A 22,503-nucleotide genomic window follows, 5' to 3' on the forward strand; every position below is an offset into this window, starting at 1 on the left:
AAAACAGCTTCCAGTTATGACCATTACGCGTAGAATTTTGAAATGAAACCTGCCCAACTTTTGTAAGTAAGCTGTAAGGAATGAACCTGCCAAATTTCAGCCTTCTACCTACACGGGAACTTGGAGAATTAGTGATGAGTGAGTCAGTCAGTCAGTCACTCAGTCAGTCAGTCAGTCAGTGAGGGCTTTGCCTTTTATTAGTATAGATAATCAGTACATGTGGTATGGCTCCTTAGTGCACATGTTAGTATAATAATTTACAGTTACAGTATGTTTTATGCATATTCATGTGTTTAACAAGATATCCATCTGATTTGGACTGTTTACCTAATTTACTTTTACTTTTAGTTGACTAAAACCGATTAACTTTTATCAATTAAAATTAATTTATTTTTTGTTGACTAAAACTAACAATAACTAAATGACTAAAGTATGACTAAAAATAAAATGCAATTTAGTCCGAAGACTCTGAAGACTAAAACTAAATCAAAATGAACACTGTCATTGTCCATGAGAGGTGTCAGTGATTTACAAATCTGTTTCTTACATACCATGTTGTTAGCCTCATATAAATGTTCCAAATGTCTGAGATACACCAACACCTAAATTATCAAAACTCTAAAGACAGAATATTCACTGGCTAATGTAAGGTCTCCTGAACAATGACAGCCTCCTAGTACTTCAGTCTTGCAGGTTGCATATCCACAAAAGAACCTTAAGGGCTCTACAGACGTCTCCACAAGAGGACACAGCCATTGAATTCATGGGATCAAAAGATATCACGTCCGTAATTGAATTCTGAAGCCTCAGTCAGATTGTAATCACATCATCAGAGTCTCACATTAACCATCGACTTTCAATTCCAGAGTCCATTATTAAGTTGTGGCCTTTCATCTCCTTTCAGTCCCTCATGTCAAAATAATGAGAGACCCGAGTCTGCCATCCCTCTGCTCGGCTCTTGTCATTTTTTTTAATTTCATGTCATCTTTGTTTTGTTTCCACAGTCCCCACCTGCTGAGAGGTCACAGTAAATTTGCTTTAAGGAACCATCAAAAAAGACAAACTGCCATTCAGATAACAGAATCAAAAGATGAGTGAAGACGACTTGTGTAAGAAATTTGTGTCCATGATCTCCAAGAAAGGGAGAGCGTGATGAAGACGTCTGGGCTCTGTCTGGTGAGAAAAAGCTTGGAGATGTTTTTTTGATGTTAAGCTGTTTAAAAGTGTCACACTTCATGAAAAGAAACAGACTTTATTGATATGCGTGCTGTTAACTTTGTAGATGGACTCCTAGGTAATATCACCAAGTGTAATGGAATCTTTTTTTTATGTTTTTATCCTTTCACTTTTTGTTTGCTCCTAAAAGTTGAAGGGTGTTGGGCCTTTAGTGTAGTTATAAATGAATTCACATTGTGATGAGGTACAAAGTGAATTGCTAATTCCTAGCAGTTGACAGTTGTGTGAGGTTTTTAAGGACAAAATTTCTGTTTACAGGAGAAAAGTCAGAGAAGGATCAAATCTACAAAAGTTTACAGGAGAAAAGAGCTGAACTGATAAGTGTGTCAGGTAACTGAGCTGAACTGAAGACTGTGTGTACCTTGAAGAGCTGAGAGTGTCAGACCTCAACAATACATGTAGGAGACCTTAGACATTTGATTAGTTTAAAAGTTAATTGTACTTTATGAGCAGCTGCCTAGGGTTCTTAAAAGTGATTGAGAAAGCCACAAAAGGCACATAAAGGGCAGGAGTCTGAAAAAATGTAGCAGAGAGCTGATGAATACAATCAGCTCTGGATGAACACTTGGTCCTCCATAACAGTACGAGGTTTAAGCAGCAGTGAGAGGGAACAGCCATCTAGCAATGATTGAATTTAGTTTGCATTCCAAGACCAGTTTAGCTCAAACAAATTGTAAAACTAACACCAATATGATGACATTCACTTTTACTCTTTGGCTTTATGGATCGAGATTTCCAGAAGTCCACACCAGACTGAGATGCCTTGTTACCTAACATCTCAACTTCACGGTTGATGATTTGTTTTCTTTACAACTTGTAAAGCACTTTATGCTACATGTATAGTATAAAAATGAGTTATAGAAATAAATGTGGCGGAGGAGGAGGTTGCACTCCTGTGTATATGCAGAGAACTGGAGAAACTTGTCAAGACGTCCTTCAGAAAGACACTTTGCACAACTAAAGTGGTGATAGAAGAGACTCCAGTCCAGAGAGCTAGTGGGTTATGGTCAGATCAAAACTGTCTACCATTGTCAGCAGAATTATCAATGTCGGGCAGTTCAGAGCACCTTGTTGAGCAAGATGTCATCTCTGATATGTAACACCCTTAGCAGGACTGAAGACCCCCAGTGCGTCTCCTCTAACTGAACTGCCAGAGAGAAAGGAAGAACAATAACAGACTGACATACAGCAGCCTCTTCAAGTGAGCTACCATCTCAGTGCTCAAGTAGCAGACCTCCCTGGGGAGATGTGTAAGCTCCAGGCCAGAGTGGGAGTGGATCCAATTGTAATTGTCACAGAAAATGCTCAGTGGGTCTTGCACTTACTTCAGAATAAGGAAAAGTCTAACCAGGCCCCTTGAGCTCTCCAGTTTGGAGGAAAGGCCAGAGTAGGAATAGTTGAACCACTGGTTCAGCTGTACTGAATCCATCTGTAAAATGTACAAGGAGGTAGGATCAGAAAGAATGTAATTGATTGTCCTGCTGACGATGACTAAACGACAAATTGAATGTCAATCATCTTTATAGTCAAAGTTATTTCATCACAGTCATTGTGAATCTTAGTTTGCCACATGAAACTGTGCTCTAAAGTAAAGCATATTTTATAAGCCTAAATAAATACGTAGCCTGTTCTTGCCTTTTATAATGGAGGTGAAGTGTACTGGTGTTAATGTGGACAAAAAGCCCTAAAACTCACCAAATATGTCCAATTTGAAGTAAGAAAGGTTTCAGTTTAAGAAAATGTTCCTTCCACATTTCTGAAGAATGCTTGTCATGACCCCAGTGCAGTCCTATGGGGGGTGCTGTTGCAGGCTCTTCAGTTCCCGTACAGCTGGAGTGAAAGCTTGGTCCGCATTATTGGCAGTAAGTTAGATTTAATCCCAGTGGGTATGGGACTCCGTCAGGACTGGAGTTTGTCACTGATTTTGTTCATATTATTATGGAAAGAATTTCTTGAGCAGCCAAGGAGTGAATAGCCTCCAGTTTGGTGACCTTAAGATGACATCTCTGCTTTTTGAAAATGACGTGATCCTGCTGGCTTCATCCTGCTGTGTCCTCAGATTCAACTGGGTTTGCTTGTGGCCAAGTATGAAGCAGCAGTTATGAGGATCAGCACCTCTAAGTCTGAGGTCATGGTTCTCAGCTGGAAAAGTGTTTGAGATGGGGTGCTGCCTTAAATGGACGAGTTTAAATATCTAAGGGTCTTGTTTACGAGTGAGGGAAGAAAGAGACTGACAAGTGAATCAGTTATGCTTTCACTGTACTAGTGAATTCTGATTAAGAGAGAGCTGAGCCAAAAGGCACAGCTCCCAGTTTACTGGTGGATCTACATTCCTGTTTTCACCTCTGGTCAGAAGCTTTGGTAAGTGACTGAAAGAACTAGAAAAACAACCTTCAGATACAAATCAATTCATAAATACACAGAGAGAACATGCAAACTCCATATAGACTGGCACTGTGAAGCAGTAATAACAGCTCTGTGCTACTACCACTGTGACTATGCTAAAGCATCCGTCACGAAAGTTCTCTTTAATTTAAACTAGATGTACGCCTACAATGTCTGTTCTCTTCTTATCTGTTGACTGCAATCTTTTTGCAAGAGCACTGAAGCACGCGTGTGCATCAACATACGGGCACCAGCAGGCAATGTCTTTGTAAAATAATGAAATAAGCTTCTGTATAGTGAAAGAATGTGAATGACTGTGTAAGTCTTTTAGAAACAGAAACTCATATCTGGCTCTCAACATTCAATGTCAGTAACGGTGCTTGGGACTGAATGATCAGCGAAGTGTAATGTACAGCCAGCCTCCTTTAAAATGGCTGAGTGTCAAAAAAATTTGCTTTTATCTTTTGTTCTTCCTAAAATGACATTAATGTGCTATTTCACAATATGAATACAATGTCAAAATAGACGTGTTCAGTAACTTTTAATGCTTTTTCTCATTTTAGGGCTCAGCACCCATTAGCTCTGTTGTAAAACACAAGAGCAGGCTGGTTATTTTCTTACGTTTATGGTTAAGCTTCACTTTAGAATACAGTTTCATCTAATGAAATAATATATATCATGATTGTGAAGAAGCGTTGGGCTGGTGCCCTGCCTGGGGTTTGTTTCCTGCCTTGCACTCTGTGTTGGCTGGGATTGGCTTCAGCAGACCCCTCTGACCTGTAGTTAGGATAAAGCGGGTTGGATAATGGATGGATTGGATGGATGATTGTGAAGAAAGCTTTAACTCCCAAAATACCAAACATATCTTTAAAGACTAACGCCCTATATTACAAAGAAATTTTATTTAGATTTGGCCAATCTTAAAATTCATATTTTTGTCAAATCAATCAATTAAAACTCAAAAACAGTTATTCATATTCCAGTGGCACTGGCTGATTAATGTCATTAGGAAGCCCCCACTTTATTAGTTAAGAGTAATTTAGTCGATTTAGGCAGTTTTTGTTGGAGAACTTCAACTCTCAGATGGAATGTTAATTATAGTCCATATATTTGTTGAGTTTAAAGTGGGACATCTTTGGCCTTGGAGAAGACTTACCGATGGAGAATAGCAGGCACAGGGTGAGGTCCTCACTGTTTTCTTTACATTAATGTCATGTTGTTAAAAAGAACAAGGAGGACATCTGACACTGAAGCTCACTGACTGTCTGGGTCAGAGACAAGAAGCCTTTTCATTCCTTTTACTTGTAACTTGTGCTGTTATGAAGCAGAGCTTCCTGAAAAAAAGTAAATCAAAATACTTTCACGTTTTCTTAGGTGTTTTATGCGTCTGAAAGGTATATTTTCTGGTTTAAGGGTTTGACTAGGAATTACCATTGGTCAAAGGTTTCCATAACTTTGGTCCAATTTCCACATCAAGTTTGTATTTTATAAATCCCGACTACTGCTTAAGAAATGGCTTACACATGTTTCTGAGATCAGCAGTTGGTTGCATTTCCTCTAGGAGTCATAATGATCCCAGAAACATGAGATAATTCCTCCCTTTGAGTCCCAAGCATCTTAACCCTTAAAAGCTCTGCAAGTTTATTACTAATAGAAATGTGCAGCAGCATAAGCTGTAGGACTAAAAGTCTTGTTATCACCCATAAGACCCTCGTATGCAGGATTCATTAAGCCAGCTGTTCAGAGAATGACAAGGCAACTTTAAAATTATCTAACATACAAAAGACATACTGGGTTGTACTGGCTTGTTTTACAAGAAGGCCAAACTTATTATTATAAATTAATACCTCCAAAAGTCCAGTCTGGCAATTGTGCCTCATCTCCAGCACTGCTGTGTGTGCATTTTAATTGGCTGAGATGATGACAGGAAAAACAGGAGACCAAGCAGATTGGATGTGTCAACATCACATGACATTGAATTGTCACTCACCACACTCTTCAAACATGGGAACAGCCGACCAGCAGAACCTCAGTAATCAGACTTAAACTGATAGGCAGATCTTGTGACGTCACTATTTCAGTTCAGTTCAGTTTATTTTGTAATGTTTTCTTCATGTGTGCAGGCTCAGAGCGCTGTAACAAGTTCACAAGTTAAACACAATTATAGACATCACAAAATCATAATGCAAACACATACAATTCTGAAAGTGTTTGGGTCTTTTGTGCAGGAAAAAGCCATTTAAAGCTCAGGAGTAGAAGTTGGGTGGGATGTGTGCCAGAAGTTCCACTCCATTATAGGACAAGCTGGCATTGTCCCATTTGGCTTGACTTTCTGTGGCACACAGGGCCTGGTATTTAATCAGAATAATAAGAGAAGCAGAAAACCAGCTGCACCACCACCACCTGAACAGTAAAATGAAGATCAAAACTGTAACTCTACAAACATTGTGGTCAGCTCTTTACTGCATCTGAGAATGAAGATATAGTCTGCGGAGACATTGTCACAGAAAAAGGCACCCAAAAGGACCTTCATGATTTAGGCTTGTAACCCGAAATTGAACTCTGACTAAACCTAATGGGCAAAATAGAGCACTGGATCTGTAACTGGAAGGACCCTTGATTCAATTTGATCACCAGAGGCTGCTGTTTCCTTTAAGGTCAGGTTTGAGCATTTCTTTTAGAGCTGGATGATGACCCACACTATAGTGACCAAGACAGCTGTTCTTATTGACCCTTGGAGATCAGAGCTCCTTCAGTGTGTCAAAGATCCACTCCTCCAAACCTACGCTTTTTGCCAGTGATTGAGTGTCTTCTTAATTATTTTGTTGATTTGGTAGTCCTCTCTTGAAGTTATATTACTAACCGAGCAAACCACACTGGCAACTCGTGTGCATTATGAGACCAGTTCAGCCTGTTGCTGATGTTATTCTATCATATTTACTCTGTGAATAGATGGGGCTACTAGTTAGGATTGTGAGAGGTGGTCATGTCAGACTGAATTCTGATCCCTGAGTCTCCAATACATTTGTATCGGTGAATTTCCATCTTATTCTTTCCATTTCAGGTTTAACACAAAAGTTTCCTAAAGTAATACAAACCTTCTCTCATGAGGAGCTCCTCAAGATCACAGAGTTCTACAAGCCCCACCTAGCTTATGTGATTGAATACGACTTCACGAGTATCCTGCAGAACCTGGCCACCAAGGACATCCTCACCAACGATGAGGCCAAGGTAGGCAGGTCTCCCTGTGATTCTGAGGCACAGAGAGCTGAGCAGAAATGGTTAGCTCTGGAGAATCATCTTAGGCAGCCTGACCCTCCATAGGAGGTGTTTCTGTTATTGTGACGTCATCAGACCCTACTGACCTCTCTGCTTTGCTCCCCAGGGGTCTTTTCTAAACTAGCCCTTTTGGTCACTTCCCTGTCTTTCAGAGATTCAAAGCCAAAGAAAAATCTGAGGGGCGAGCAGGTGTGGAGTCCTTCATCAGTGACATAATGAAGATGGACAGTGTGGTACTGGTGAGCCTGTGGGAGGCACTGGCTGAAGAAGTTATGAGATTTCCATCACCAAACCTGACAAGAATACTGGAGGAGGTAACAAAGGGGGGTGAGTTAATGGGGTCTTGTGTGATTGGGGAACACTGAATGTGTAGAAATCACAAAAGGAGACAAAGTGAGAGACACAGGAACATAAAACACAACATTACTGTCTGACGGCCACTGGACACACAACTGCCAGGTCCATCACTTACACCGAGACATCTGCTTGATGGTCATCAATGCCAACAGTTTCCTCAGTTTCTTGGATTTTTTCTTTTATGTGTCTATTAAAGTGTTTATAGGGGTTAGTGGTCCCACTGTATTATTTAGTAACTGTTGTGCCACTGTTGCATATGTGTGCCCGGAGAAAGTAGGGTAAAATGACACCTTTTATTGGCTAACAAAATAGATTACAAATGCAAGCTTTCGAGGCAGCTAAGGCCCTTCTTCAGGCAAGGTGTAACAAAGAAACTGAAAAATACTCGCTTATATTGGGACAGCAAAGTGATTTTTTGTTTCACCTTAACAACCTTTTGTTCAAATGTTAGCAAAATGAATACAACCAAGATGAATTAACCCTGAAAGAAGAGAACAATAAACTAATAAAATGTAGAGATAAGATAACCATCACTAGTTAGTTAGTCATAAAGTCTAGTCATGACCGCATATTGACTTGCATGTCACTTCTTCTACACTTTATAAGTCTACACTTATAGCCCACCAGAATGATCAGTAAATTTTTTTCTATCTGTAACAGAAGGTTACAGATTCTGTTGTTTTCTGACACCTCTGATCTTAGCACACCTCTCAGGTTGGTGTTTGTAAATATGAGCTTTAGATGCCCCCAGATGCCCACACTCATGCTCATCATGTTTGTATTTTCAGACATTTCTCCCTCAGATCCCCATGAAGCTTGTTGTTCCCCTGAGGTCTCAGTAAAGAGTCACTGCTCCCCACTTTGCCCTCTGCTCTGCTCAGCATGATAAACACACACAATATGTCTGCGGTTCCTAATACTGTCTGGTGTGTCATTTTCTTGATCTTCTTTCCAGGACAGTTAATTGCAGACCTCCCAATATGGACACACATTGGTGGTTTGCTCTTTGCTTTCAAACGTTAACTCTTCATTGGTGCAAAACAAAATCCACATTAGCAGCAGTCTGTTAGTTTTGATATTTTTCTGTACATCTGACTGTGCTCACTTTATCTTTGTGTTTATCTGCCCCTTTACTGCTGTAATTGTCTCTTCTGTCTCTCTTGTTGTCTCACCAGGACCAGACCTCTTGAAGGACATTCAGGCCAGTCTCCATCCCGCTCCCACTGATAATCGTCTTAAAGGTAAGCCATTGGTTTTGTGTCTCCAGTCATCTGCTCCCCGTTAGAACATCGGACCAAATGCAACGACATCAGGCCATTCATCCCAATAAGCTCACTAATTCTCCATCCATCCATCCGTCCTCTTCCGCTTATCCGAGGTCGGGTCGCGGGGGCAGCAGCTTAAGCAGAGAGGCCCAGACTTCCCTCTCCCCGGCCATTTCTTCCAGCTCTTCCGGGAGAATCCCAAGGCGTTCCCAGGCCAGCCAGGAGACATAGTCCCTCCAGCGTGTCCTGGGTCTTCCCTGGGGCCTCCTCCCGGTTGGACGTGCCCGGAACACCTCACCAGGGAGGCGTCCAGGAGGCATCCTGATCAGATGCCCGAGCCACCTCATCTGACTCCTCTCGATGCGGAGGAGCAGCGGCTCTACTCTGAGCCCCTCCCGGATGACTGAGCTTCTCACCTTATCTTTAAGGGAAAGCCCAGACACCCTGCGGAGGAAACTCATTTCAGCCGCTTGTATTCGCAATCTCGTTCTTTCGGTCACTACCCATAGCTCATGACCATAGGTGAGGGTAGGAGCGTAGATCGACTAGTAAATTGAAAGCTTTGCCTTACGGCTCAGCTCCTTTTTCACCACGACAGACCGATGCAGAGTCTGCATCACTGCGATTGCAGCACCGATCCGCCTGTCGATCTCATGCTCCATTCTTCCTTCACTCGTGAACAAGACCCCGAGATACTTGAACTCCTCCACTTGGGGCAGGATCTCTCCCCCAACCCTGAGAGGGCACTCCACCCTTTTCCGGCTGAGGACCATGGTCTTGGATTTGGAGGTGCTGATTCTCATCCCAGCCGCTTCACACTCAGCTGCGAACTGATCCAGAGAGAGCTGAAGATCACGGCCTGATGAAGCAAACAGGACAACATCATCTGCAAAAAGCAGTGACCCAATCCTGAGTCTACCAAACTGGACCCCTTTAACACCCTGGCTGCGCCTAGAAATTCTGTCCATAAAAGTTATGAACAGAATCGGTGACAAAGATCAGCCCTGGCGGAGTCCAACACTCACCTCGGATTCAGGAGGAACAGTGTGGTTTTCATCCTGGTCACTAATTCTGTTCTCCAAATCTTTTCCAAAATAACTGTCAGGTTTGAAGGGTCTTAAAGTCCTACACTCCACCACACTGGTTGGTCACTTTTTCCATGTGTCTCTTGTTCTCTTTGTGGAGAAAACTATTTGTGTGACATTTAAATTACTTTCCTAACATTAAAAACTTAAATTATGATATCTTCATCTCCATCTTCTTAATCTGAAAAGGTTGAGTTCCTTCAGTCTGTCCTCATAGTGCAGACCTCAGTTCTGAATCAGCCTTATTGCTTATCTTTGGAATTTCTTTAGTGCTTAATACATGTTTTGTAGTCCAAATACCAAAATTGTACACAGCACACCAGATAAGGCATCACTAGTGTGTTATGAAGCTTTAGTATAACTTAACATGACTTGTACTCCACATGGGGTGCTATATGACCTGGCATCCTGCTAGCCTAATTCATGGCTCCTGTCCACTGTCTCAATGTAATAAAGATCATTTGACTACAATTCCCAGGTCTTTTCTATAAGGGTCACTTTTAAGTTTCAGACCCCACCATGTATTCAAATCAATGTACTTCTCACATGTAATACTTTACATTTGTGTACATTAAATCTCATCAGCCACATTTGTGTCCAAATTTCTAAGCACTCCAAATCCTCTGTAAAAATTGACTGGTTCTGCATTATGTACCATTACACCCAGTTTGATCTCATTGTAAGAGTGAAGTGTTTGATCATTTATTTATATTGAACAGAACAGCAGCCCCAATACTGAACTCTGAGGGGCTCCACTGTTATGGTGATCTAATTCTGATAAGGCTCCTCTCCTAACAATTCTTTGCTTCTTCTGTTTAAGTCAATTCTGCACCCACCAAAAGACTGTGCCCTTAATTCACATTTCTTTTACACATATCTAGTAATTTTCTTTTGTTGCTTCCTCATGCAATTTCACTTTACTGGTGAGACATGATCTTCTCATCTAAACCCATGCAGTCCCTCACATGTGCTGCTGTGATCAAGTGATCGAAAGGACTTCAGTTTCTCTTATTACACACATCATGAAGATCTCTTACAGGCTGGTCCTGAAACAGCTCCAACTTCTGGTTTCAGAACATCTTGGTCCTCTGCAGTTTGCTTATCAGAGGAAAATAGGTGTCAACAAAGTGACCACGTTTTCAAAAAGTTTTAAAATTATTCAATATCAAAAACTGAAATATTTCATTCTTAGAAGTCTTTAGACCATTTGCTGTGACACTCCAAATTGTGCTCAGGTGCCTCTTGTTTACTGTCATTCTCCTTGAGATGTTTCAAGAGCTTGATTAGAGTCCACCTGTGGCCCCTGAATTGATTGGACGTCCTTCAGAAAGGTGAACATGTCCCTGTGCATAGAAGTTCCAACAATTCACACTGCATGTCAGGACAAAAACACGTCATGAAGTCCAAGGAGACCTTGTAGACCTCCACAATCAAGTTATGCTGAATCATGGAATGAAGCCAAGGGATAAAATCATTTGTAAAGCTTTCAGTGTTCACAGGAACACAGTGGCCAATCTAATTGTGTAATGGAAGAAGTCTAAAACACCAGGGCCTCATGTATAAACGGTGCGTACGCACAGAAATGTTGCGTAAGAACTTTTCCACGTTCAAATCGCGATGTATAAAACCTACACTTGGCGTAAAGCCACGCACTTTTCCACGGTACCTCATGCCTTGTCGACGCAAGTTCTCCGCTCGGTTTTGCAAACTGGCGGCACCCAGCGTCAAAGCAATAGTACTGTTCTTGTGTGGTTACTCATTATTTTCATGACGCGCTTTATAAATACACAGAAACTAACATATTGTTTATTAGTGTAATGCATCTGATTGTAATTAACTCGTAACAATATAATGGTCAGGGAACAACCATAGTATTCCAAATACCATAACTGCTTTAGTGTTGTTACTCTCACTTCTCCTTCTTCTTCTTCTTCTTCTTCTTCTTCTTCTTCTTCTTCTTCTTCTTCTTCTTCTTCTTTCAGCTCCTCCCGTTAGGAGTTGCCACAGCGGATCATCTTTTTCCATATTACTCTCACTGCACCACTCGGAGTATTTATGGCACTGTATCGGAGTGTGAATCACAGCAGCAGCTGATCGGAAAGAGAATTATCAGTATACAGCTTCAAGCACACGCCACCTCAGCCACGGCAAAACGTTTTAAAGCCTTTCCTGTACAGACCTCGCAGTTCAAAACAGTTTAATCCCAAGAACTTTAAATGCAGCCAATCAAGTGCTCCTTGTAGAACTGTTTGTACTTATAAGTACAATCACCTCACTGTAAACTTGCACTACAGTTATAATATCGCACAACCTGGACTGCCCACCCATGTTTGCTCCTGCTGCTCCCCTCAGTGGGCTTTGTGATCCCTGTTGGTTTCAGAAGACTATTCCAACTGTGGTTCTCTTGCTGGTGAAACTCAGGGGTCTCATGTCTGAACTTCTGGAGTTTGTTGACCAGATCAGGGTTATAGGGTGGAGAAACACAAGTGAGTTTAAAGAAGAAGCACACAGGCTGAGAAGAAGACATGGAGAGTTTATTAAATGTGGAGGAGAGTGGAGAGGGATTATAAAAGAATAAAAGAAGAATTTAGAGGGAGTGGAAAGGGGCACCATCACAGGGGTCAGTTGATCAGCATGTCCAGTTTTCTCATGTGTCGATGTACATCTGCCGTCCCGTCCTGTTCAGTTTCTTCTGTAGTGACCTCAGGATCTTCTTCTCACTCTCACTGATCTCATTACCAAGAGAACCACAGTTGGAATAGTCTTCTGAAACCAACAGGGATCACAAAACCCACTGAGGGGAGCAGCTGGAGTAAACATGGCTGGGCAGTCTAGTTGGAGGGTGGTGGAAAGTGAGGCCAATCCTGGCATTGATGACAAATTCTGGACAGGCACCAGAGGCCTCATGTATAACGCCGCGTAGAACTCGCACTATAACAGGCGTAAGCACAAAAGCGAAATGTGCTTACGCACAGAAAAATCCAGATGCAGGAATCTGTGCGTACTCCAACTTCCACGTTCTTCCGCTACATAAATCCCGATCAGCGTGAAAACTACGCGTGCACGCAGCATTATGTAACGCCCCAACTCCTCCCAGAATTACGCCTTTTGAATATGCAAATCAATATAAATCGCCCTTAAACTCAGCCTTCTGTGAAAAGACAATGGGAAAAGCACGGGGGAAAATATAAGAATTTCAGCGAATACCAAGTGGAGGCAAAGGAAAAACATACTATTTGTTCAAATAAACTGTGGTATAATCAACAAAAGGAAGCTGATCGAGTGACATAGTGTGTTGGAGAAACTTGAAAGCTCAAATTCACAAAATCGCACAGTGCGGAAATAAAAAGAATTCACATATCAAAGTCGCCGTGAGAAGCCGAGTTGTAAGCCCACTGTCTGAGTGTAATATGAAAGTTTATTAGGGTACAGAGAAAAAAGGCACACGGTGAGGAAAAAGCACGAAATGTCAACTTCAATCTTGACATTTCCACTTTAATCATGTAGTTTATTTTGTCATTAAAGTAGAACATCATAAACTTCATCTTAAAATCGTTTAATTAACCAGTTTCTCAAATCACATCGTAATTAAAGTAGCACGTTAAATGCTTTGTTTTGTATTTGATCTTCTACTCGTATGTGCTCTATGTGTGTGAATCACTACTTGCTTCTTAAACTGGCTCTCTTCCTCCAACTGGACACAGAGTCCATTACATTCGTGATATTACAGCTCTCTGAATAACTAAAATACTGAGATGTATACATGATGTCATTTTCATGATGATAGGAGTTAAAGCACATTATTAAACATGTGTTTCACTTCGACGAAATAATTTATTGCAGCAGTACTCAGGGTGCTCATGACACAAGCATTTAACGTTTGCCGAAATATGTCGCTGCGTTTTTAGCTATGTTGTTATTTTCTCTTTCTGTTTTATATTCAATATATATTGGCGTAGCCGTCACTGCAGTCAGTGCTTTTCTTTCCCCAAGTAACCGATCGCCACACAATCAGCTCTGTAATAGACGTTAAGCCATCTGTAAGCTTAGCCGATTCTTCAAAACGTTTAAAGAACATTGAATTATCTTCGTAGTACATGTTAAATTATTTTATCCTTAACGACACTTCCAGTGAAGAATATAGATTATTTAAACGAAGTTAAAGTTTTATCTGTATAATTTAACAAACATATTTTGCTGCATTTCACCTTAAAAATGATATCGTCATCATATGTAAATACGCGCTTTATAAAGTGGCAGGTTGTGCGATATTATAACTGTAGTGCAAGTTTACAGTGGGGTGATTGTACTTATAAGTACTAACAGTTCTACAAGGAGCAATTGATTGAGTGCATTTAAAGTTCTTGGGATTAAACTGTTTCTGAACCGCGAGGTCTGTACAGGAAAGGCTTTAAAACGTTTTGCAGTGGCTGAGACAGCGTGTCCTTGAAGCTGTATACCGATAATTCTTTTTCCGATCAGTTGCTGCTGTGATTCACACTCAGATACAGTGATATAAATACTCCGAGTCGTGCAGTGAGAGTAATATGGAAAAAGATGATCCGCTGTGGCAACTCCTAACGGGAGCAGCTGAAAGAAGAAGAAGAAAAATAAGAAGAGGAAGGTGCAGTGAGAGTAACAACGCTAAAGCAGTTATGGTATTTGGAATACTATGGCTGTTCCCTGGACCATTATATTGTTACAAGTTAATTACAATCAGATGCATTACACTAATAAACAATATGCGGTTAGTTTCTGTGTATTTATAAAGCCGTGTCATGAAAATAATGAGTAACCACACAGGAACAGTAGCACTGCTTTGACGCTGGGTGCCGCCAGTCTGCAAAACCGAGCGGAGAACTTGCGTACGACAAGGCATGAGGTACCGTGGAAAAGTGCGTGGCTTTACGCCAAGTGTAGGTTTTATACATCGCGATTTGAACGTGGAAAAGTTCTTACGCAACATTTCTGTGCGTACGCACCGTTTATACATGAGGCCCCAGGACTCTTCATGAAGACTTTTCAATCCAGTCAGATTGAGTAGCTAGGCAAGAAGGGCCTCAGTCAAGAAAGTGACCAACAATCCAATTGTCACTCTTAGAGATTCAGAAGTCCTCTGCTGAGATGGGAGAATCAGAAAGAAGGATATCCATCTCAGCAGCAATCCAGTCATATCTTGGAGATTTGCTAGATGGAAGCTCCTGTCATGTAAAAGGCATATGACAATATAAAGAACTCTGAGAGTGTGAGGGAAAAAAATCTCTTCCCATCCAATCTAATGGAGCGTGAGAGGATCTGCCAAGAAGAATGAGATAAACTCAACAAATCCAGGTGTGCAAAGCTATTTAACACTTGCCCAGAAGACCAGAAGTTTGAAAAGCTACCAAAGGGGCTTCTTCAGTGTACTGAATTAAGTGGCTAAACACTTCTATTAATGAGAGATTACAGATTTTGATGTTTAGTAAATCTGAACAATTTTCTGAAAACATGTTTTTAATTGGTTATTATGGGCTGTTGATGGATAGGCAAAAACATCACATGTATCTATTTAAAATTAAATGTGTAACACAATAAAATCTGCAGAAAGGGATGGAGTCAGAATATTTTCTCAGTCCACTGTTTTTCAGTTACACAGAACAACTCGTTAAGTTTACTTTTTAAATGAATTTAAGACAAGTATTACAATGTATTACTCAATTAGCTTTGACTCTTTATCTTTAAGTAGGTACTTCTCTTTTTGTTTTGTTATTACATTGCTGTGGTTATCTGTTTATGTGATGTTTTAAACCTGGCCTGTTGTACCTCCCTGATACCCTCTCTCCCCTGGTCTTTGAGTTATCTACTTATTTGTCCTACCTAACAACCCCACATTGGTGTCCCTTCTGATCAAATGCATCTTGTAAAGGCATCCCAATGCCCCATAAACCTGTGCCCTTCTATCCTACCCCAAGATGAGCCACTCGTTTAAACTTCTAATCTCCTCAGTCTTACACGGACTGAAAATTCAGAACTTCAGAGAAGACCACCATGTCAGTTTGGAACTCCAGGATTGTCAAAGTGTCACTCTACCCACACATTTATCTTCTGTTCCAGTATGGCCAATGAGAACTAAACCCCCAACAACATACAAGAGTCAACCACACAAGAACACAAACCTAAAATCTCAATCCCTCTAGTGACTGAGTCCTGTACTCTCACTGCTTTTGTCTTTCTGAGGTGACTGGTTTTCAAGTGATCTTTGAGGCTCTTCCTCCACAGAATTGTCAGAGTCACGATCAAGCTCCACAAAGACCTGACAATGGTTGGTAACTTCTTGCTCTGGGTGGAAGCCCTTGGCTACTGTGCACCTGTAGCCTTGTGTGTACTGCATGTCCAATAATAACACACCTGTTTCTATCTGTCTGCTTTAAGTCTCCTCTCAGGTTCACACTATCCCCCTAAAAGACACCTGGGCAAGATCTGTAATATCCAACTGCACCACAGGTTAGCTAGTGACCCTGACTGCAAGATGCTGGATCAGCTGGCATCTCCTAAACATCAAAGTCAGCCTACAAAAGTAATTTTATTCTCACAAGTTCTCTTTATCACTTTCAGGTCTCCATGAGACACACAGAGAAGGTGTTTCTGAATCTACAAGAACTATAGAGGATCAGACTTCTCCTGGAGATCCACAAACCAGAGCTGTTGGCTTTGAGACTCGATACACAGAGGTGATGGTCTTTAAACAATTCAAAAGAACCTACAGTGAGACTCACCATGAACTGGAGAAGATGGGGAGACAACATGCAGAGCTAATAAAGGTGTGGACAAAAGAGAAATGTGAGCGAATCTGGACTGAGCAGCTTTTAGGAGGAGTCCAGGAAGTGAGACAGACCCTCACATTGTAGTGGTCAGTGGGGTGGCTGGAATTGGAAGACCACCATGGTCCAGAAGATCATGTTTGACTGGGCCAGAGGCACTCAGTACCAGAGGTTTGCTTTTGTGTTCCTGTTTAAGTTCAGGGAGCTTAACCTACTAGACACAGAGACAGAGCCACAGATGCCTCTGACCAGGCTGATTGTAAGGCACTATAAATATCTGAATGACCCAAGACTGAGAGAAATCCTTCAGAAACCTGAATCTCTGCTCTTTATATTTGATGGCCTGGATGAGTACAAACACAAACTATATTTTACACAGCAGCGGTTCTGCTCAAACATAGATGACTACTTTCCTGTTCACTCCCTGGTCACCAGTCTGGTCAGAAGGACATTACTGAAGGGCTGCACAGTCCTGATACAACCAGACCAACAGCCCTGGAGACCCTGGACATGGAGAGAGTTGATCGATTTGCAGAGATCCTGGGGTTCTTCCCTGAACAAAGGCTGATGTACTTTAAGAAGTTCTTTGGTGATGCTGATCAGGGCTCTGAGGCTTTTCAGTATGTGGAGGAGAACGCCATCCTGTACACCATGTGCTTCAACCCCTCATACTGCTGGATTATCTGCTCTGTACTGAAAAGCCACTTCATGACACCTGAGGAAGAGAGAGGAGCTGCACCCAGAACTGTCACTGAGCTCTTTGTGATGTTCCTTCACAACATCCTCACCAAACACAAACGAGAAGCTGAGGATCTATGGGATTTTCTGGTCAAACTTGGGAAAATGGCTCATCATGGGGTGGTGAACAGGACTCTTGTGTTTTATGAAAATCAAGACATGTCCACCTTTGGTCTCCAGCCAGTCCTGTCCTCTCCATTCCTCTCAGGGTTCCTCAAAGAAATCCTTCAGAGAGAAAGCACTCTGGAGCACACAACATACACATTCTACCACCTCACCCTGCAGGAGTTCATGGCCGCCTGCTCCTTCTACCTCGATCCATCAGGAGACATTGAGGAGCTGCTTGTGAAGTTGGAGTTGTGTAAAGATGGCCGGTTTGAGATTCTCACTCGATTCCTGGCAGGACTGGCCAGGGATTCTGTGTTTAAAACACTGGGGGGAGTCATGGGGAGTTTAAGAGGAAGACAGCAAAGCAGATACTAGAGTGGGTAAAGAAGAAAGCTGAAGCAGGCACTACTGAGGACGAGATAAAAGTGAAACTCTGCGAGTGTGTCGGTGGCTCTATGAAACTCAGAATGACAAATTAATCAGAGACGCCATTGGGAAGGATTTAAAGATGGACTTTAGTAAGATGACTTTATCTCCTCTGGACTGTGCTGGGCTCTGTCATCAGCTGCTGTGAAGAACTTGAGGAGCTCAACCTGACAAACACAATCCTCACCCCAGAGTGCATCACGAGACTGATGCCAGGGCTCATCTGCTGCAGACGAGTCGAGTGAGTAATAAAACCTTCATGAGTTTAGTTTGACTGTCTGTGGACACAGAGGGTGACATTAGTGGGTCCATCAGGGGTGTCAGGCCTACAAATAGACGAGGGTCCATGTCAGAACATACACTGCTGTGTGTCACAGTACCACCTGAAAAGGCACAACAGCAGCTCAAATAATAATTTATACTTGGTTTGTTTGAATTAATCTTTGAGAACATAAATTCACTTTCAGACCCTCTTTGTTGAGAAATGAGAAAAATACAACTGATTAGAAAGTTGTAGAAAAGTCATTTTGTGTTATTGTTAGATATGTCTGTGCATTGAAAGCTTGTTTTGTAATTTTGGAGTGTGTTATTTAAAAAATGTCATTAATAGCTGCAGGAATTAATAACTTTAAATAACAATAAGCAAGTTACAAATCTGTAGAATGTTCACTTTTGTCTAAAGAAGCTCTCAGGTAATAATGAGACTCTCCTTCATCATGAGAATATGAAAGATCAAACACACCTCAGTGTCCACAGAACAGTGACAAGTGACGGGACACAACCTGTGTGGGGTCTTCATCGTCTGCGGTGTGTGGTGTGGCAGGAGATAAGTGAGCAAAATATTCCTTAGCTCCCCAGTAGATCTCATCAGTCACATGACAGGATCAGACACTGGTCAGAGATGGCACAATTACAAATTAGGACAAATATAGCAACAGACGCTTTGCATTCAAAAATAAAGAAAATGTTCATCACAGGAAAAAAATAAAAAAACAAAACAACAAATTGCAAAACACCAAAGCAAAGAATGAATAATTGATAATTTGGAAAAACAATAACTAAATAAATACATAAATAAATAAATAAATAAATAAAGCAAGCTCTAAGAGCCCGCAGCCATCAGTTGGCTAAAGTGGATTCCAAAGGCGAGACAAACCACTGGTCTAACCTGAGCGCTCCGTCCACTAAACCTGAGCCGCTTCTCCCAAATCAGTTCCCCTCCTGAAATGAAAATCCCCCCTCAGTCTGCTTTCACAGGGTCTGTAAATGAACCAGCTGTCTGTAACACTAAATTAAAATGCGGCCATCTTTCTAATGCATTCTGGGAGTCCCCATTAATAACAATAACACGGTTAGCACTAATGAACTCCTCTAAGAACTAAAGGGACAACAAACCAACTTTCTCCTGCCGGTCGTCTCTCCCCGATTGCTGAGTTTGTTTTATTTCACCTCCTCACTCGTCAATCACAAATCACCAGCAACCTCATATTGGCGTCCAACGGCAGCAGCTGCGTCCTTCACGTGCACCGCGGGTGTAGTCAGGAATGTGGAGCCCCCCAGCCGTGTAAAGCCAAATCAAATCACAGTGACGCCCCACTTACATCATTCTGACTAATTAGGACAACAAAGTAAATACTTTGAAAAATAAGGAAAACAAAGAACTCGCTACTAACTCGAGGTGGTCTCGTTATTTATGGTTGATAAAACATTTTAAGTACAAGTGGGGCTGCAGCCTCTCACACCTAAACACTGAAACGTCTTTGTATAGAAAAAAAGATTCAAAATGTAATCTTTTAAAAGGAAACACAAGTTCCATAATACCTTTGTTAACAATTTTTCTGAAAATAAAACTTTTTTTTGTTTTTAATAAAGTCATTATAAAACACGTTGTGGCTCATCTAATAATTGAAGTGCCCGTCTGAGGGGCTGCCATTGTGCCAGTGCCCTCCACAGAAGAGTCGTGTCTGTCGCTGACATCACTTGTGCTGTAGAATGTCAAGTAATCATACGTGAGTGCTCAGTTATTTCACGTGTGCTGCGGTCATATTAATATATCCTAGGGTCGGTACCGACCCGTTTCAAGTTTTAAATGCATAAAAGTACCACATACATTTTGTTTACTGCATCAAGGCTTTTTCCATTTTTCTGAAACTTCCATTTAAACAAAAAAAAAAAAAAAGGTTAATTATTTCTCTAATCAGAAATTCACTGCCTGTGGTCTTAGCGGTCGGCCACAACCCAGGGTACAATAAGAGATCATAAAACAATAAATCCTGGCCAAACTTAAGTTCCAGTATAAACACACTCTCAGCTCACTCTGCAACCCCCACACCCCACACAACTCTGTCAGGTAGCAGGCCTCTCCCATCCCCGAGCTGTAGTCAGGGGCTTATCTCTTCACACCTCCCCCGAGTAAAAAAACAGAGACAGCCCAGACAAAACAGACCCAGACCAGTTCAGTTTGGTGATTGTGACTGGAGAGAAAGCATCTAATTTGCAGAGGTAAAATGGCCAGATTCACAGCACTCCAAGTTCTGGATCATATCCTAGCTGAAGGACAAGTTACAGAGTGGCACAGCGACACTGATGAGGAGGAGATCACCTCTGAAGCAGTTTCCCCACCAGCTGAAGTACTACAGTCCAAGAATGGCAGTATCTCCTGGAGGTTAGTACCACCTGACGAGACTCGCAGGACAACTGGCAGGGCAGCTGCTGAAAATATCATCAGAATGACTCCTGGGGTCACAAGGTTTGCCATAACAAGGATAAGTGACATCAAAACAAGTTTTGAACAGTTCATGCCATCATCGCTGAAAAAAATAATACTTGACATGACAAACCTAGAAGGACAAAAAGTCTACGGAGACACATGGATTGACTTTGATGAAGAATTCCTGGATGCTTATATTGAATTCTTCTTCTTGCTGGAGTATACCGATCCAGCAATGAGGCCACAGCCAGTCTCTGGGACACAGAAACAGGCAGAAATATTTTTCGGGCCACGATGTCACTGAAGAGCTTCCACATGATCTCGAGAGTCCTCAGGTTTGACAACCGAGACATGAGAGCAAGACGTGACAAGCTTGCTCCCATAAGGGATGTCTGGGAGAGATGGGTGCAGCGCCTGCCTTTGATGTTCAATCCAGGGCCAGAGGTTACCGTAGACGAGCGGCTTGTGCCTTTCCGGGAAGATGCCCTTTCCGCAATACATGCCCAATAAGCCAGCCAAATACGGGATAAAAATCTGGGCAGCCTGTGATGCAAGAACAAGCTATGCTTGGAACATGCAAATTTACACAGGAAAACCTGAAAGTGGCATCCCTGAGAGGAACCAGGGAAGACATGTAGTCCTCGACTTGACAACTGGACTGCATGGACACAATATTACATGTGACAATTTTTTTACAAGTTTTGATCTTGGACAGGAACTTCTGAGGCAAAGCTCACCATGGTGGGCACTATCAAAAAATAAACCTGAGCTGCCCGCTGAAATTGTGAATTTGAAGAACAGGGCACCACTGTCTTCAAAATTTGCCTTTACAGACACAACCACTATTGTGTCATATTGTCCAAAAAAAAAACGGAGTGTGATACTCATGTCCACACTCCACAAGGACACTGCTGTGTCATCAGCAAAAGAGAAAAACCCATCATTATTTTGGATTGCAATAAAACAAAGGAGGGTGGACAACCTGGACAAGCTGACTGCCACCTATACATGCCAGCGCATGACCAGGAGATGGCCAGTGGTATTGTTCTACAATATGCTGGATGTGTCAGCCTACAACGGATTTGTGTTGTGGACCCAAATCCACCAAGGGTGGAATGCAGGGAAGAATCAAAGGCGAAGAATGTTTCTCCAAGAACAAGGGATTCTCTTATAAAGGGACACATTGAAAAAAGGGAACGGGTCCCCCGAGACCCAGCCGCTGCAGCTGTGGTCAGAGAGCTGCAGACCACGGCAAGCACTCCGTCCACGTCAGCAGGAAGACGAAGAGCTTCAGCACCAGCATCCTTCCCTTTAGCCAGCCCTGCCACAGCCACAGACCCAGACCCAGAGAGGCTGCGGATTCCAAAAGAAAGCTGTCAGGTCTGCCCAAGCAGCAAGGACAGAAAAACCAATTCCATGTGTGCCAAATGCAAGAAATATATTTGCAAAGAGCACACTAAAAATGTCACTTACTGTCCTACTTGCACATAGTGTAAACATACAGTAGCAATCCTGCTCCTGGAGAGCTACCACCCTACCACCTTACTACTAATTCTATTGGTTTGATTGTTTGTTTGATCTACATTTTGTAATTTATTTTGTATTTTATTTTGTCTTACTTGTTTGGCTTTGTCTTTGTGATTGAATTAAAGTTCAACTTTTGGAAAAAAATACTTTTTTTTGCCTTCTTCTTGAAGTAAATATATATGGGTCAAAACCGACCCTAACACCACAGATGTTACTAATATTAATAATATTGATAGTAATAGTATTAAAATAAAAATAGTAATTTTTTTTTTTACAGTTGTGTTTTAATACCCCTCAGTAATAGTCAGGTAACATTTAAACCTTTGATTTATTTGTATAATTCTCCTGAGGTTTATTTTACCAATTTTTTTGGACTGGGCCGTTTTATTGACATCATACGTCTCATCTTCAGAGGGCCACACCAAAAATTTTAAAACCAAATTTTAAAATCTTTTCATGGATAAGGAAGCCTAACAAGGTAACCAAGAGGTAAGGAAACAAACTGGATGATAAAAATGTTTGAGGGTTGAGGGAGGCTGATTTAGGACACGAGTCGGCACCGACCCGACCGCCACGTCCAAGATAAC

At 41.7% G+C, this 22,503-nt stretch overlaps 1 protein-coding gene across 1 annotated transcript; it reads left to right on the forward strand.

The window, feature by feature from the left end:
• The first annotated feature begins 7,885 nt into the window (after nt 1–7,885).
• On the forward strand, nt 7,886–17,801 carry LOC120522143 (NACHT, LRR and PYD domains-containing protein 3-like). Its single transcript, XM_039743283.1, has 5 exons — nt 7,886–7,892; nt 8,433–8,498; nt 16,202–16,470; nt 16,604–16,666; nt 16,843–17,801. Exons 1-5 carry the CDS (start codon nt 7,886–7,888, stop codon nt 17,626–17,628), a joined length of 1,191 nt encoding a protein of 396 aa, XP_039599217.1. The 3' UTR covers nt 17,629–17,801.
• The last annotated feature ends 4,702 nt before the right edge of the window (nt 17,802–22,503 follow it).

This window comes from Polypterus senegalus, unplaced genomic scaffold, assembly GCF_016835505.1.
Source record: "Polypterus senegalus isolate Bchr_013 unplaced genomic scaffold, ASM1683550v1 scaffold_5159, whole genome shotgun sequence".
Classification (NCBI taxonomy): Eukaryota; Metazoa; Chordata; class Cladistia; order Polypteriformes; family Polypteridae; genus Polypterus; species Polypterus senegalus.